The sequence below is a fragment of the Penicillium hordei genome, assembly GCF_028827395.1.
Source record: "Penicillium hordei strain IBT 12815 chromosome Unknown utg000003l_segment0_segment0, whole genome shotgun sequence".
Lineage (NCBI taxonomy): Eukaryota > Fungi > Ascomycota > Eurotiomycetes > Eurotiales > Aspergillaceae > Penicillium > Penicillium hordei.
Window position 1 is genome coordinate 3,909,068 of NW_026623144.1, and position 15,533 is coordinate 3,924,600.

The 15,533-nt window shown below is 48.2% G+C and overlaps 9 protein-coding genes across 9 annotated transcripts; 5 read left to right on the top strand and 4 right to left on the bottom strand.

Moving 5' to 3' along the window:
* Window positions 1-175: 175 nt before the first annotated feature.
* Window positions 176-1,653, bottom strand: N7537_006691 (uncharacterized protein; the record flags this gene model as incomplete). Its single annotated transcript, XM_056897748.1, has 2 exons — window positions 176-1,430; window positions 1,484-1,653. The coding sequence occupies 2 exons, from the start codon at window positions 1,651-1,653 to the stop codon at window positions 176-178; spliced, it is 1,425 nt and encodes a 474-aa protein (XP_056753533.1).
* A 551-nt stretch (window positions 1,654-2,204) lies between these two features.
* Window positions 2,205-3,181, top strand: pre9 (proteasome core particle subunit alpha 3; the record flags this gene model as incomplete). The annotated part of the gene is made up of 4 exons (XM_056897749.1): window positions 2,205-2,228; window positions 2,290-2,474; window positions 2,558-2,976; window positions 3,042-3,181. 4 exons carry the CDS (start codon window positions 2,205-2,207, stop codon window positions 3,179-3,181), a joined length of 768 nt encoding a protein of 255 aa, XP_056753534.1.
* Window positions 3,182-4,487: 1,306 nt separating this feature from the next.
* On the bottom strand, window positions 4,488-4,826 carry N7537_006693 (uncharacterized protein; the record flags this gene model as incomplete). The annotated part of the gene is made up of 1 exon (XM_056897750.1): window positions 4,488-4,826. One exon carries the CDS (start codon window positions 4,824-4,826, stop codon window positions 4,488-4,490), a length of 339 nt encoding a protein of 112 aa, XP_056753535.1.
* Window positions 4,827-5,830: 1,004 nt separating this feature from the next.
* On the top strand, window positions 5,831-6,088 carry N7537_006694 (uncharacterized protein; the record flags this gene model as incomplete). The annotated part of the gene is made up of 1 exon (XM_056897751.1): window positions 5,831-6,088. The coding sequence occupies one exon, from the start codon at window positions 5,831-5,833 to the stop codon at window positions 6,086-6,088; it is 258 nt and encodes an 85-aa protein (XP_056753536.1).
* A 551-nt stretch (window positions 6,089-6,639) lies between these two features.
* Window positions 6,640-8,289, top strand: N7537_006695 (uncharacterized protein; the record flags this gene model as incomplete). The annotated part of the gene is made up of 6 exons (XM_056897752.1): window positions 6,640-7,066; window positions 7,099-7,152; window positions 7,226-7,341; window positions 7,384-7,427; window positions 7,932-8,088; window positions 8,128-8,289. The coding sequence occupies 6 exons, from the start codon at window positions 6,640-6,642 to the stop codon at window positions 8,287-8,289; spliced, it is 960 nt and encodes a 319-aa protein (XP_056753537.1).
* Window positions 8,290-8,831: 542 nt separating this feature from the next.
* Window positions 8,832-9,323, top strand: N7537_006696 (uncharacterized protein; the record flags this gene model as incomplete). Its single annotated transcript, XM_056897753.1, has 1 exon — window positions 8,832-9,323. One exon carries the CDS (start codon window positions 8,832-8,834, stop codon window positions 9,321-9,323), a length of 492 nt encoding a protein of 163 aa, XP_056753538.1.
* A 215-nt stretch (window positions 9,324-9,538) lies between these two features.
* On the bottom strand, window positions 9,539-10,327 carry N7537_006697 (uncharacterized protein; the record flags this gene model as incomplete). Its single annotated transcript, XM_056897754.1, has 2 exons — window positions 9,539-10,204; window positions 10,289-10,327. 2 exons carry the CDS (start codon window positions 10,325-10,327, stop codon window positions 9,539-9,541), a joined length of 705 nt encoding a protein of 234 aa, XP_056753539.1.
* A 433-nt stretch (window positions 10,328-10,760) lies between these two features.
* Window positions 10,761-12,798, bottom strand: N7537_006698 (putative MFS transporter; the record flags this gene model as incomplete). Its single annotated transcript, XM_056897755.1, has 8 exons — window positions 10,761-11,075; window positions 11,127-11,789; window positions 11,884-11,979; window positions 12,041-12,194; window positions 12,250-12,440; window positions 12,501-12,642; window positions 12,703-12,713; window positions 12,775-12,798. The coding sequence occupies 8 exons, from the start codon at window positions 12,796-12,798 to the stop codon at window positions 10,761-10,763; spliced, it is 1,596 nt and encodes a 531-aa protein (XP_056753540.1).
* Window positions 12,799-14,135: 1,337 nt separating this feature from the next.
* N7537_006699 (zinc-dependent alcohol dehydrogenase) lies at window positions 14,136-15,349 on the top strand (the record flags this gene model as incomplete). Its single annotated transcript, XM_056897756.1, has 3 exons — window positions 14,136-14,256; window positions 14,318-14,612; window positions 14,650-15,349. 3 exons carry the CDS (start codon window positions 14,136-14,138, stop codon window positions 15,347-15,349), a joined length of 1,116 nt encoding a protein of 371 aa, XP_056753541.1.
* Between the last annotated feature and the right edge of the window lie 184 nt (window positions 15,350-15,533).

Here is a 15,533-nt window from a genome sequence, read left to right on the forward strand (position 1 = left end):
GATCGATGGTGAAATGACGAATCGTCTACGTGCAGGGGAATGATTTCTCTCATCTACAGTGATACCCTCAGGAACCGAATGGCATCGGTATAAGCAAATTGCCTCTTGATGTACAATATGAGCTCGGCTGTCCTTGTTTCGACAAAAGTGATATGTAATATTGAGTGACCAACTATTATTGACTCGGCTTCTGTTCCTCATCTGCCCCCTGATCGACATCCATGTAGCTCATTAGTCCGTCCTTGTTGACGCGCATTGCTTGTTCAATCTCGGCCTCGCCTTCTCGGAGGAGATGCTTGCCACGTAGAAGATCTCCTCGCTGCCTCCGCTTCTCGTCTTCCACCCGCTTCTCCCGATCTGCAAGGGCCCTCTCGCGTTTCTCGCGTTCAACACGTTTTCGGTCGACTTCTTCTAGCTCTTCTGCCGTCATCTGTACCTCCGGCGCCGGAGGAAGAGTAGATATATATGCCTCAATCAACGGGTTTCGAACCTCGGGAGTGAGTCCGATATAACGAATATCGGTAATGATCATGGCGGGCAGAGCTTCCAAGTTCGACGACCGATGCAACAAGTCCAAAGGAACAGATTTGAGCAGCGCCGACAGATCTGACTTGCGAATGCTTTCGGGTTGCTTGAGACGCGAGATGTGGTCCCGGTAGAACTTCTCGCGGTCTTTGTCTCCAAGCTGAGAGTCCTTCATTTCAGGCTCTTTCCTGTACTTGCGCTTAAACTCCGGCCAGTAAAGCTTTGGAGTGGCATGCTCTTGTAAAAATGCGAGATATCTAATGCGTGGGTCGGTCTTCTCCTGTTTTGCCTTCTGCTCTTTCACATATTGGATTCGGTCCCGGGTCCAATTGGAAAAGATCTCTCTCCGTGTCTTCATGTTCGAGGGTGCGGTATACCGGGTATCTTCAATGATGCGGCCTTCTTCAATGACGTTTTCCCATGTCGTGAATGGGTTGATTCCGAAGTCATCTAGCAAGTCGCGGAAGAGGGCCTCAGCATCGGCCTCTGTCAGCGGTAGGCCCTCTGCACCCTCTTCCCAGTCTTCTTCCCCGGCCTCACCATATTCCCCAGGGTCCAGTCCGTAGTCTTCACCCATTGCTGCTAGTTGATATGCCATGTCTTCTTCATTAAACTCTAGAGGCTGATCCTTGGCGCCCTCACTTTCAGCTCGTGCACGCTTTGATGGTTGGCCCTCTTCTCCCTCGCTGTCTGTAACCTCGACCTCTTCATATTCGGAGTCATAGTCTGCGTGTTCCGCTTCTTGCGGTGTCGGCTGGGGCTCTATGCCACCATCCTGCGGTGTGGGTGATTCCTTTTTGGCTGGCATCTCGGCCTCCCCCCGTTCTATTTTTTCCTTCTTCTCACGCTCGAGGCGATCAAATTCGACCACGCCCTTTAAAACTTGCTCTGGGAATTTCCAAAAACTTTCGTTTGTTTCTGGATTGTGCACGAATCTCCTCCCAAGCTTGGTCTTTACTAGTAGCCACGGGGCGCAGTCAGGAATAGGATGCTTTGCTTTTGGTCGATCTTCGGGTCCTCTCCGTCCACGATCATGATAACCTCTCCCACCGCGGAATCCTCCGCGGCCGCGAAAGTTTTGTGGTGGGCCAAATTGCCCTGGCCCAGTGCCAAACCCTGTCGGCCCATAGGGAGTTGAAGAAAATGGAGGTAGAGTCTCGGGATTGTATATTGCTTCTGGGGTATCGGGGGCGGCCTGAATGGGCTGAGAGGCTGTTTCTTGAGGGCGGGTATATGTCGATTGTTTTGTTGAAGAATTATAATAGTACAAATGACCTGGGTTAAGAGTTAGCATGGCCAAAACTTTTTACTCGGACCCAGCGCAAGATTAACCTGTGGGGGCTCGATGTTGTGTCCATCCCGAAGGCAAAGGGGGAGGAGCGGTGTATGTTGATCTGAGCATGACGACTAGGATAAATCAATTGAAAAGCAAAGAAATGGGGAAGTCGGCCTCGTAGTCCGTCCTTGGCGGGTCAAAGTGGTGAAATCGTCGCAACGAAGCTTTGGTGTGGTGAAGTGGTCCGGGCTTGGCGGATGACAGAGGACGCGCCAGGGCGAGTTGCCTGGAGCTTCTACGTCTTCACCACCGACCTTCACCATCCCGAACCACCTCTCTCGCACAATCAACCCTTACTTTTAGCCCATTTTTGAGTTTTTGTTGCTTGTTTTATTCATACACGATGTCTCGGAGATACGATTCGAGGGTTTGTTCACACCGTCATTCCTTTTGTGCAGCTCCAGCTAACCTATGACGCTGTTGGAAAGACCACCATCTTCTCCCCAGAGGGTCGACTTTACCAGGTTGAATATGCGCTTGAGGCTATTTCTCATGCCGGCACAGCCCTTGGTATCTTAGCCAAGGATGGAATTGTCCTCGCTGCTGAGAGGAAGGTGACCAGCAAGCTGTTGGAGCAGGATACCTCCGCTGAGAAGCTCTACACAATCAACGAGTACGCTCACCCCCCTTCCATCTCGAATCAAATAACCAGATTTACTGTGTTCAATGTTTGGATAAGTGGCTAATATTTTCCAGTAACATGATCTGCGCCGTTGCGGGTATGAACGCCGATGCCAACATTCTGATCAACTATGCTCGCCAGAACGCCCAACGCTACCTCCTCACGTACAACGAAGACATTCCATGTGAACAGCTTGTCCGCCGGCTGTGTGATCTGAAGCAAGGATATACCCAACACGGAGGTCTTCGTCCGTTCGGTGTCTCCTTCATCTACGCCGGATACGACCACCTCCGTCAATTCCAGTTGTACCAGAGCAACCCCAGTGGAAATTACGGAGGCTGGAAAGCGACGAGCGTTGGCGCAAACAACGCAAGTGCGCAGAGTCTCCTCAAACAAGATTACAAGGAGGACTGCGATCTGAAGGAGGCTTGTGCTATGGCTGTCAAGGTGCTGAGCAAGACTATGGACTCCACAAAGCTTAGTAGTGAGAAGAGTGAGTTTTTCCGGGTGTTGCTTTTGTATTTTGTTTCATCAAACTAACATTTCTACCTCGCGCAGTCGAGTTCGCAACAGTGGGCAAGACCAAGGATGGCAAGATTTACCACCACCTATGGACTGCAGATGAGATTGATTCCCTTCTCCGAGAACAAGGGCTAGCCAAGGTTGATGACGAGCCCGAGGCTGGTGACATAAAATAGATTAAATCCTCTCTTATTCTTTTGCCATTTCAGATACTCGAATCCAATACTTTGACCATAATCATCCGGTTGCAATATCCTAGCATCACCTCATGTCCAAACAAAATACTGGTCTTTTATCTGTCGCGTGTGTTTTTGTTTATGGCTGCACCTGGTGTTGTTCTTGTGACGTGGCATGCACATCGGCCCAGTCTCAGCGCTCTCCTTCAGTTCTGCATCCCAATTTGACGCTATTTATCTTGAAGATGTTAAAGCAGATAGGTACACGTAGGCTGAAGAGACATGGGTGTTGCTTAGGGGCATGCAGGTTCTAGCCAGCGCAAGTAAATTCTCCGATTATAGTGTCATAATATATAGTTCCCAGCCTCGCCGTTCTGAGGCCTTCGGTTGAATATCTCTTCCCTTTTCTCTTTCTCTCTTCATCCATGTCATTAACACCTATCGAGTCTGTCACTATTCTACCTAGATACCTCACATTCATCGTTTTCAAGCTGGATTGAAGATTTGAAACGTTGGATTTGTCCATGGGCCCCGGGGGGTATAGAGGAAGGGAAGTGGAACCCACCTTAACCCACATTAGCTCTGAGAGACCTCCTCACAACACTAATGTACCAGCAGAACAGCTTTCACTTGCCTTCACCTCTACCCTAGGACCCTACTCAAGATCCATCTCCTTTGTGACAGGTTCATCTTATCACGTTATAAGCAGGGGGATCATCACGTGGGGGGAATGTGATGAGGGGCATTTTATTCCGCACTATTTACCCTCGCTCTGACACCAGACACCACTGATCTCATTTCAAGGATTATTTCGATTCTGAATGGCCATTTAATATTCGTCAGGCCTCAGTCGCCTTTTTGTCTAGTTGCAGCAGGTGCCACTCCTTGTCCTGTGAGACTCAATCTGTCTCAGCGAACCGCTCACCCAGGAAACGGGGCGCTTATGACATGGCTAGTCCCTATTGACATTTTTTTGGGAGCTTAACAGCCTATGGACGGAAAGAAATATGGAGTCTGAACCAATCAAAATTTTCGTCAATCTATTCAAAGGCGATATTGTCCTCCCATCACTTTGCAGAAACTCGATTCGGACTTAATGTCACGGACAAATGGTGAAACATGGTAACTCGCTGCAAATCCCCCTAAAGAAACAGTGACAGGTAACAAAAGAACAACAGGACAATCGGCCACCAATGACCTGAAACAAGTCAACACAATTGCTGTCCACCTGTCCAACAAAAAAGAAAAGAAAAAAAACCCCCCAAACCCCCCAAAGGAACACCGGTTGTACAAATCCAAGCCAATCCTATCTTAGGAGTGTGCTCCTTCGGTCGTCCCGCTCCCGCTGCAGGGAGCGGATCTCCTTCTCCAGGTCCATAATGAGTTTGTGAGACCGATCCATTGAGGCCACAAGTGTGGCACCCTCTCGCTTCCACCGGTCTAAACGGTCGACTTCGGCACTACGCCTGCGATATTTGGTTTCGATTTTTTCACAGAGACGACAGTTGGTCTTCTCATTCTCGGTCATGTTGACGAGTCTCATACCGCATGTCTCGCCGGTGCGGTATTCATAGTTGCATCGGTGAGCAAAGCTGGTCCAGCTCCAGTCTCCACACGCAAATCTCTTTTGGTTGTAGAAGCACATGCCTATCAGATCTGTCAGTGCTGCTCAATCTGCAAGTACGACATAACCCACTTTCTCACGGCTCTCCGTCTGTGTTTCAGCTTGAATGCCGGATTGCTATTGGTTGCACCTGACAGTACACCCGCGCTTGTCGGATTTGATAGGCCGGCCTTGGTCTGAGGTTTTAAACGATCCGGAAAGCTCAACAAAGTTGAAACAAATTTCGAATCAATCCTTTTAATGAAGAAAATCTATTGGCCGGGCTTGAAGATTTCAGACTCGAATTATGAAACTGGAGGGATGATTGAGAACTTCACGACATCATGGGGGCGTTGACAGGCTTATTTATGTTTCGGACGAAGTTTCTATGCCACGGCATTATTATCCCATATTTGCCTCGTCCCACTGTTGATCGACGTTTGTCAGTGCCCGATGGCTTATCATCCGTGGTTCCAGTCTATGGATTTCACATTGCACCTGCCTGACGGTTGATCCGGTTGGCTGTGAGCAGTTCTCCAAGCAGTGGAGACGGTATGATGGCCATGGTATCTGGAATGGAGCCACTATGAACAACCATTGCTTCATGGATGCATGCAACCCTCAGCCGTGGCGATTCCCTCCTCATGGTGATGATGTACGATGGGTCGAAAATCCCTCAATTCATGGCTGCAAATCCTCTAGTTTCCAGATTCGACTACTGCAATTATGCCGTCGCCATCTGCCTCTCCCCGCTTTCATGTGGATGCTGTTCGCATGGACTCGCACTCCTGTGATTCTCTTGCGTTTTGCATGCCTGATCCTGCATGGTCGAGTCGGTCCCGGTACTTGCCAGCTGTCGTATTGATGCAATAATCAGGCTTTCATGCCCAGGGATAACCCTGTCTCTATGCAAGACAAAAGCTACTGCCTTCGTGAATGTGATGGGACTCTGCACGCCACTTGTGACTCCACCACAATGGGTTGTTCTATCTTGATGTGATTTTTCGACAGCTGCAATTATTGATTGGCTCAGTCCCTCATCTATCATGAGCACTGACACGGGATTCTGGCCGAACGCCATGTTTTATCAGCAGAAGTATCTATCCGATATTGCTGTCTGTGTGATTGCATACGCATGCACATCCCGAGTTATTGCCTTCGCTCGTCTTCATGGCTCTTACGTCTCCCGCATTTGGGCAATAATGGACACTCATATTGGGTCTCAGCATGTGGTTGCAACCATTAGCCCCTGTCGTCTTGTGTTATTCCTGCCGAGCCTTACTCGCCAGTCTATCAAAGTTTAGGCTCTGCCGTCTTTTCACCCCTGCCGCACCTTTCCGGTTCGTGACTCTCAGCCAATAGCCCTCACTTAAGTGGCAATGCCAGAAACTCTGAGGCTCTATAATTGGTACTCGGGCTCAGGGACACGGACTACGCAATTCAAATTTCTTGTGCCACACCCCAAAACTTAGGGATGCAGGCCAGATAGATCCATTTTCGTTCAGCTGATCTCTCACTCCTGCAAAGAGGGAAGCTGCATTTGCCCCCGCTCATGTGTGTGTTCATCATCATCCACTTGCTTCCTTTGGCGGAAATGATAGGATCGGATTGATGTACGGCGCTCGCTGCAGACACGAACCGTGACACATTCCACATATTGCTGAACCACATGCAGCTGCACCAATGCTCAGAGACTCTGACGTGGCACGTTGTTTCTGGCTGTCTGCATCAATTCTTGGTAGCGAGGGCCGGTCGAAAGCCGTGGATCGCCGCTTAGGGATTATATGCAAGCTCCACCAAGGATCCAGACGCCATTCACGTTATTGACAATGACGAAATATGGCTGATTGCCAATATGGAATGGAAAATCCTGCAGAATTCATTGCTTGCCGTTTTGACCGATTGTTCTGGGCGATGCGCCAATACGACAAGCGATCGTCGGGGAATACCGCTCAATCACGCCCGGAATTGGACCCAGAAAGATGATCCATGGCAAGATGTTGAGTTGGCAACTGGCATCCCTGATGATGGCTCACAGCCGCTAAATGGCCGTCGCACTCGGTGGATCTATTCTTTGCTGTGGCAAGCTGGTTGCATCCAGGCCGAAAAAACTCTCGAATCAACTTCTCAAGCCCCCCTGCTCTTTTGCCTCTCGCTCCGTCTTACCACCGAAATCCCCTTGCCCATTCTTAATGTACCAATCTTTGTCCTCGCAAGGATCAGGCCGAGTGTGTGTGGGAAAAGCATGGTTGTCGTTTCTGCCCAACAAGCGAAGTTGCCGGGTGAAATACTAGAGCATTTTTGATCTAGTTAGAGCGACCACAGGCCAATCTTGAGTGCTACCAACCTGGGAAGCTCGTGTTTCAACGTTGGAATTGAATTCTAGGACCCGCATACAGGCTTCCACAGCGCCGGGCTCTTCTGATCTCGTGATCTAAAAGTGAACGGAGGCTCCCGCACCCTACACACGCCTGCCTTTTACCGGCGACAAATCGTTGAAGGTAACGCTACCTTCGGTGCTGGTCAGCAAAGGCCCACTGCTTACATTTTCTTAATTGTACGGGGATTGGTCGGCTGATTGACTTATCCTCACCTACAGCCGGCCCAATCGTCCAATGGCAACCGTCAGCTGGGATGTCAGTTGTATGCAACTAACGAGACCTTTCCCCACCCATCCTGCACCAAAAAGGCATGTGCATTTCATCAGCACTTGCGTAGGGTGCGGCATACGCCCACCTCTCATTGGTGGGTCGTACTCCCTCTCTCTCTCTCTGGGTTGGCCCTCGGATTCGCGTGTTCCCAGTTGTCACAGATATTCCTCCCCGGGCCCATGTCCAGATACTTCACCTACGACATACATTATAAACAGACTACTAAATCACGTTCTAGGTGTTCTATTTTCTTTTCTGTTTCTTCTGGCATCATTTAGAACAACCTATGTTGGATGTAATGCCCAAGAATCCCTCTACCTTGTACTTCTGCGAATTGACCAAGGGCAACTTCGGGTTGTCCATTCGAATTTATATGTGATGCTATGATACCACGATTGAGAAAATGCCGAAGAACTTCAAAATGAAGTGGGTGCATGCATACGAGACTACGAGACTGACGAATCAGCAATGGCTTTTGTTCGAATATCCTGGTGAGTTTGGGCACGCTTCACTCTCGAGTCAGTTCTCCCTCTGCGCACGCTCGAACCCCCTCTATAGCGGCGCCTCTGCGTATTACTGGGACGTCGGAAATGAGTAACGTCACCTTCCCATGCATCCTTTGGTGGCATCCTCTGGCCGGTGGCCCGCCAGCCGTCATAATATGAACTGGCGTGACTGTTGACTAAAAGTAGGTTTGTGACAAAGGACGGAGCCTCTATGACCGGCTCAATATTGCTTGCAGCGTTTATCACTACTTATTCGACCGCAAGTCACATATTGGCCCTCATCGCTGGATGATTGGCCCTAATAGAGCCCCAAGAAGCTTCCACATCAGACAGAAGCAGCGCCACTAGGGAAGATTTCGATAGGAACTTTTTTGTTTCTCTTCCTAATTTTCGTTTAGTTTATTCGCAAACCGCTGACACCTTGCTTCTACATCAACCACTTCCCTTGTCTTTAGGTACATATTATAGGAATAATATGGACATGGCAGATATTCCACAAACGCCGATATATATTTGAATAAAATAATATATAAAGTCACCCCAAATTAGTAACTAAAACTCCCAAGTCCCCTTTGGTCCTATTTGTATGAAGCCGGCCTCTTAGGGCAAGCTCATTACCAGATTAGGTTAGTCTGACTGTTTCTGACCAAGTGACGTCAATATGATACCAAGGTCTAGAGAACTTGGAACACAGAAAAGAATGACAGACTTCTTCGAATGGATTCTCTCCGATAGCAGCAACCTTGAAACAAGCAATTCTTTTATCTTGTTGCTTTTTCCCCCCAATCCTTGACCTCCTACAATTTGAGTACCTAAGTACAACCTCAACGAGATATCTATACGAACCACTTCAATCCACGCCTGAAGCCATCACATTCGCAATTCACAAAATGTGGAAAACCATCATTTCAGCAGGCCAGCAAGCCACCCGAGCCAGCCGGAGCCAGCTCTCAAAAACCACCACCCAATCCCTCGCCACCCCAATAGCAACAAGAATGCCCTTCAGCACAACCCCACTCCACCAGATCGAAGAGGGCCAGAGTTCGCTCAACCGTGAAACCTTGAATCCAGAGCGCTCAGAGACTGCCAAATCTGGTACGGATAGCGAAGTCGCCAAGCACCCCTCTGCATTCGACCCAAAGAATACAGCACCTGAGAGCGAGCTCGCGGCTACTGAAGAGGAAAGCAAGCAAGAAGGCAAGAAGGAAAGCCCTCTAAATATGAGCCCGGCCAATAGGGATGCTAGCGCTTGGAGGCGCCAGGATGAGGATGGGCCCGATCGGAATCGGGATCGCGGGGCTTCTAGCTCTCGTGGGGCGCCGAAGAAGGGTCGTCGTATCCATGTGAAGGAGGATGGGACTCATGTTTCGTATCGGGATTGAATGCGTTCTTTGTTTATAGTATCACGAGTGGTAGATGATCACGTTGTGTAGGGAGTTCGGCATTTCTAAAATACATGCTATACTGAGTTTCAATCAATGCTATCAAGTAGGGTGTCCATGGCCGCGTAACGTCATAAATCCCGTAACATAAGAATTAGAAGTGTATGTATTTACATACAAAAATAACTTATTCTGACGCACTACGGCGCTTAAGACTAGGTTTCCTTGCCGTATTTGATAATATCACTGCCAAACAAGGTCCAAACTTTCTCACTGCCCTCAGGGACATCACCTTCTAGAGCCTTGAGACCAGCATTGACAGCAGCTTTGCCAATAACATCCGCCTCTTGGGCCCATCCATCTTTCAGACTGGAGTGCAGCTTGCCAGTCCAATTCGCAAGGAACCGAAACCCAGCCTCGAGTGGCCGGCTTTCCTCACGAGTACCAGCAATCAGCCCAGGACGTAGGATAACCATGCGCTCAAAGCCCAGCTTCTTGATATCCTCCTCGATTTCACCCTTCATGCGGGAGTAGGCAATGTTGGAATCTTTATTGGCGCCGGTGGAGGAGATCAGCACGTAAACCTTGGTGCCAGCTTCGTGCGCGGCCTTGGCCAACTCGACGTTCAGCCCATGCTCGATTTTGTATTGATTGTCAAACCCGCCTGCGGCTGCTTTTGTGGTTCCGAAGGCGGAAAAGAAGATGCTGGGGGTCGGGGATAGGGAGGTGAGCTGGTTTGCCCAGGTGGCGGTATCGCCGGAGACGAAGTTGGTGAGTTTAGCTGGGGGCGCGTCGGTAGTGGCTGGCGGGGTGCGGCGGGAGATGGTGTCCACGCGGGTTACAGCGGGGTTGGAAATAAGGCTGGTGAGGATATGAGAGCCCTGTTGGTTATGCGACTTAGCTCAAGTTCGGGATATTTCCAGACAACTAGATTGAGGAGCTTTGGTTGTGGTATGTGCACTTACCACCATACCCGTACCACCAATTAATGCGACATTCGCCATGTTTGTGTATACGGAGTTGTAATTAGAATAGACGTCCGTTGTGTTTGTATAGTATAAGATATCAGGAGAGCGCAGAAGGAGCTCTGGAGAAATCCATCTAGGCAGTGTCTTTCGTCATCCCGAGGTTGAGCTAAACTATATTGGGAAAGCTCGACTTGGATCATCAGCATAACACTTGCATAATAATTTCATACATGGCCAGTCTACGAGGAAACACAGTTAATAATGTGTACTATATAATTTCTGGCAATCCCTTAATCTTTAAAATATCAAATGCCATCATGAGAAGATGATGTAGATAATACGATCTGAATACATATGTAGGGATGTTTCACGTAATATATATCTTATCAAAGCAATTCGTCACGAATATGATGGTGTTAGACATTGTAACTCGATCTAACCTCCACCAACTAGCTCCAAAGGCGGTGGTTTATAGCTTGTGTACAGAGGACTTGGCGGTCCACCCTCTGAATTTCTTCCCGTAAAAGTAGAATGGGATCGCAAAGAGACACCACACCGTGCACAAACACATATTCATCATAATGGGCTTGATAAATCCATTTTCCTCGACCCATTTAGTGATGAAATTGCTGAAGCCATATCCCCACAAATTCTTATTCACAGTAATAGACACGAAAATCGAGCCTGCAACAGGCTTATAGCTGTCGACGGCGTAGGTACTGGCGATGGCTGGTAGAACTGCAACCTGGATACCAGCTGCAGTATACCCAATAATTACAATTGCCTGCGATAGTCAGATCAATTTTCGCAAGTATTAGAAACATAAAGGACTTACCCGCCAATCCCATTTATATTCATATCCAAACGCAACAACGAAATTGCCAATGATCATAATCACAACATAGACTGCCATGGCCGGTAGACGCATTTCCGGCTCTCGAACACCATTGTTTTTGCGAGTCGCTCTCATAGAAATCCAATCCGAAAAAGGACCATTGGTTGCCAGCCCAATAAATGCTCCAATCAAAATGGCGAAGTTGAAAAACCCGATGGTCTGGCTGTCAAAGTTATATGGTGGCTTTGCGAAGGCTTGGCTTTGCGTAAGATTAAGTGTCAAGAAGCAACTTGACGTCCAAGACACAACAAAGGCAGAAAACATAACGATAGGGAATGTCAACATTTTCCAGGGAATCCAGAAGCTGTTAAGGACAGATTTGAAGGTAACACCATCTACCTGCCATAGCTTGAATTGCTGCTTCGAAGGACCACCACGGTGCAGATATGGATCCTGGTCAGAATGGACTTCCATTTGGATATTCTCATGCTGTGATACTTCGACCAACTTCTCAGGATCTGACTCATTTGTCTTCTGGTCTGTATTTGGTGCCCCATGTGCCTCATTAGGGTGAACACGGTGCCATTTAGTTTCGGGGAAGAGGGCAATCTGCAAGATGAGCACGAGGCCTAGGAGACCCACGTTCAACCAAAAGAAGCTGCGCTAGCCCACGTGCTCAGCCATTGAGCCTGCTAGAATAGGCCCGACCTATGTAATGTCAATGAATGGCCTCCTAGAGGTGGGTGAGTCTCCTTACTATCATTGAACCAAAGTACGCTGTGAAATACAAAGTGTTGTACGCGCCACGCTCGTGGAGGAATATAATATCAGCGGTAACCTCGGGTTGAGAAGTCTAGGGTAAATGGTTAACTCTGTAACAACCAAGCAGCGAGTTCTCGGGAATTGCGACAAACCTCTGCGGGACCGGCACCAAATCCATTAAGCACACAAGCGCCTATATAACTGCCGTAACTGGTTGCTACTGCACGCCAGATATTGCTAATGAGGCAGATGAGGGTTGAAAATATCAGGACAGGTCGTCGACCGTAGCATGTTTGAAGGGGAATCCTGCACCGCTAGTTGTTAGTGATTTCATTTCTTGAGTTAGCGGATGGAAGTCTACCAGAAGAAATTGCTAAATCCTAGCACCAAAATGCAGATTCCTGTAAATTGCATAACGCCCGGGAGATCAGAATCAAATGATTCCATTAGTTGTGGAAACATAGGGGCCAACGCCAGAGGTCCCAAGCCCTGACTGAATGATGTTGCCGTGGTAATGGCCATCACGCTCATCTTCCAAAACGGGCTCCAGTTCTATTTAGCGTAGACTTAGAACAAATTTTCTTCTGATAGAGTTCCTTTGGAGAGACCTACCAGGGGATCATGAGGATCCTGCGAAGGTTGGGGCACCAGAACCCGGCTAGACTTCGCTGAGGACTTCACAAAATGATGTGTGCCCACATCAGCCATGATCTCCGTGCCCGGATAGATGGTTGTTCCCAGCTCCTCCTCAATTCTAAAGTAAGAGTAAGATAATTAGCACAGACAGATTTCCACAGGTGATAGGCATTCTTACTGATGGAGAGCCTAGAGAGGACTACTTGTTAGTTTGCCAACTGTCGTGGCGCCTGCACCGAGATGTACTCACGCCTTCATCATAGTTCATCTCCATGGTGGATTAATTCGTCCTGCTAGGTAGCTAGGTACGTTACTAGTAAAAGGCTTGTTGGTGTAAGATTGAATGTTTAGCGTATTGAATTGTTTGGATCTGCACCACTCAAAGCCAGACTCCCATCCGTTTATGTTTCAACGCGGCTAGCATGGCTATGCCTGTGCGGAATTCCGCCGGAAGTGCCAACCAAGCATTTAATAGAGGACTGGCACATCGTGGATCCGCTTCGGCAATCACGTATGTTCTCCGCATGTGCATATTATGGTAACTCATCCAAAGGCCATTTAGCCGAAAATAGTAACCACCCAAAGTGCTTATAAGAAAAATTAGGGCTTACGGCTGGTCTGCCAGGATTAGAATGCGGGGACTAAGTTCTGGTGTGTCTCCACTCGACTGCGGATTATCCCCACACTCCTCGGTTAAGGCCTGCTAATGTATTTAGGTGACCCTTCTGGCTTTGTACGCCTGTATTCGCCATTATATCCCGTTTGATATATCTGCGGAACTTGGCTGATGGCGGAATTGGCGGGATATCGATAGCGGGCACATTTACTTAAGCCTTTTAGTGAAGTCGTCATTTTGAAAGGCTCGTTTGGAGTCCTTTTATGTGGACTATACCTAGAAGATCCACAAATAGTAAACGTTATTACACAGAGTAACCCCATTGGAGACGGAGAACAGTGCGTCAATGGTCATATATCTATTCCCCAAATGATATTCAGCCCTTATCATCAAAAGTTGATGTGCGAGGGTCCGCCACCCATACGAATAAGATCATCTAAACTTCATCTTCGAGACGTTATCTGAAGGTAGTAGCAGAAACATATACGAGATGTGATATGCCAAAAAGCGAAAAGGCGACTGCTCTCAACGGAAGTATTCCGCCTCTCCAACCCGGCTTGAAATATTGAAAAATTCCCCTTTATACTTGAACATATACAAATGAGCGTGATTCAGGGGAAATCCTGAAACTACAGAGTCTCATATTGATTAGAGGAAACGGAAGTCTGGCATATAATTTATAGCATGAGGTTTAATACATGTAGCTCTTCGGCTTCCTAATCCACAGCTCAGGCTTGTTCGGATATAAACGGAAATACGGGAGAAACACACCTCTCTGAGGAGGGAAAATAGGGTAAAATAAAAGCCAAGCCGATGGAAATATGGAGTACGCAGTAACAAAATGCATCGCAGCGCAGCGGTCGGTTTCCGCAACTGGTTGCCTCGGTGTCTGATTCACTATTCGACGTAGTTCTTATACCACCCACACTGGAGCGTGAATTCCAAATGGGATTAAAAGTCTTTCAACTCATTTTCTTACATCAGTACAATTTAAAATGATTCCCCAAACCGAGACTCTGAAGTTTGATATCCCAGCTCTATGCAAAGCCGGCGTAGTCGTTGATGAGGGGCCCAATTTTCGGGTTGAGGTGCAGATGGTACCTGTCCCTGAGCCTGGTGAGTATTTATATACCAATAGGCATCTTCTATGGTCGATTTGCTAAGAAGGTCTTACCAGGGCCCGATGATATCTTAATTCGGCTCAATTTCACCGGCCTCTGCTCGTCCGATATCCATATGATGAAAGGCGATCTCGGTCTGCCACCGATGTCCACATTCGGCGTGCGATCTCCGGGCCACGAAGGCGCCGGTATCGTTGTCAAAGCTGGGGCGAATGTTAAGAACTTCAAGCTGGGTGATAGGGCAGGCATCAAGCCGATCACTGATACTTGCGGATCTTGCGCAATGTGCTGGGATCATAAAGAAACATATTGCAAAACGGCTATTCACACTGGTTTGATGACAGCTGGCAAGTTAAATCACTTTAATTTATGGAAATAATTCTTACAGATCTCTAGGTACATATCAACATTACATTATTTCTCCCGCACGCTACGCATCGCCTATTCCAGACGGTGTCCCCGATGAAGTCGCCGCACCGATTATGTGTAGCGCAAGCACGATGTACCGTTCACTCGCTGAATCCAATCTTCACGCCGGATCCTGGGTAGTCTTCCCAGGCGGAGGAGGTGGTGTGGGTATCCAGGGCGTACAACTCGCTAAAGCCATGGGAATGCGACCTATTGTCGTTGACACAGGTGACTCTAAGCGCAAGTTATCCCTCAAAATGGGAGCAGAGGCTTTTATCGATTTCAAAGAAACTAAGGATTCCGTGAAATCTGTGATCGAAACCGCGGACGGAGTAGGAGTCCACGGTGTTTTCGTCACTGCACCTGCAGCATACAAAAATGCCGTCTCTTATGTTGGTCAGCGGATTGGGGCTGTTGTTATGTGTATTGGAATACCTCCTGCTGGTTCAACCATTCTAGGGGCCGATCCCTGTGAGTTTGTCTTCAAGAACCTTAGCATTAAGGGGTCTTTAGTGGGTACTCGGAGCGATACTGCTGCTGCATTGGATTTCGCGAAGAGAGGTATGCTGCAGCAAGTTTCCGAGGTTTATCCTATCAATCGATTGCCCGAAGGAGTTGAGAAGTTGCGAAAGGGGCAGGTGGCAGGGCGGATTGTCGTTAATTTCAACTGGGAGGAGTAACTGAAACAGATGCTCTAGGCCTTACAATGCTTGAAAGGACGTTCTTTTGTGCTACCCGACTGGATTCTCCAGTGGGCTTTATTAGGCTGTAATCATCGGTTAGATCACGACTACCGCCTGAGGAGTACAATGTTTAGTGTTGAGTTGTCTGTAGTCTCGCATTCTGTTCCTCATTTGCTAACAT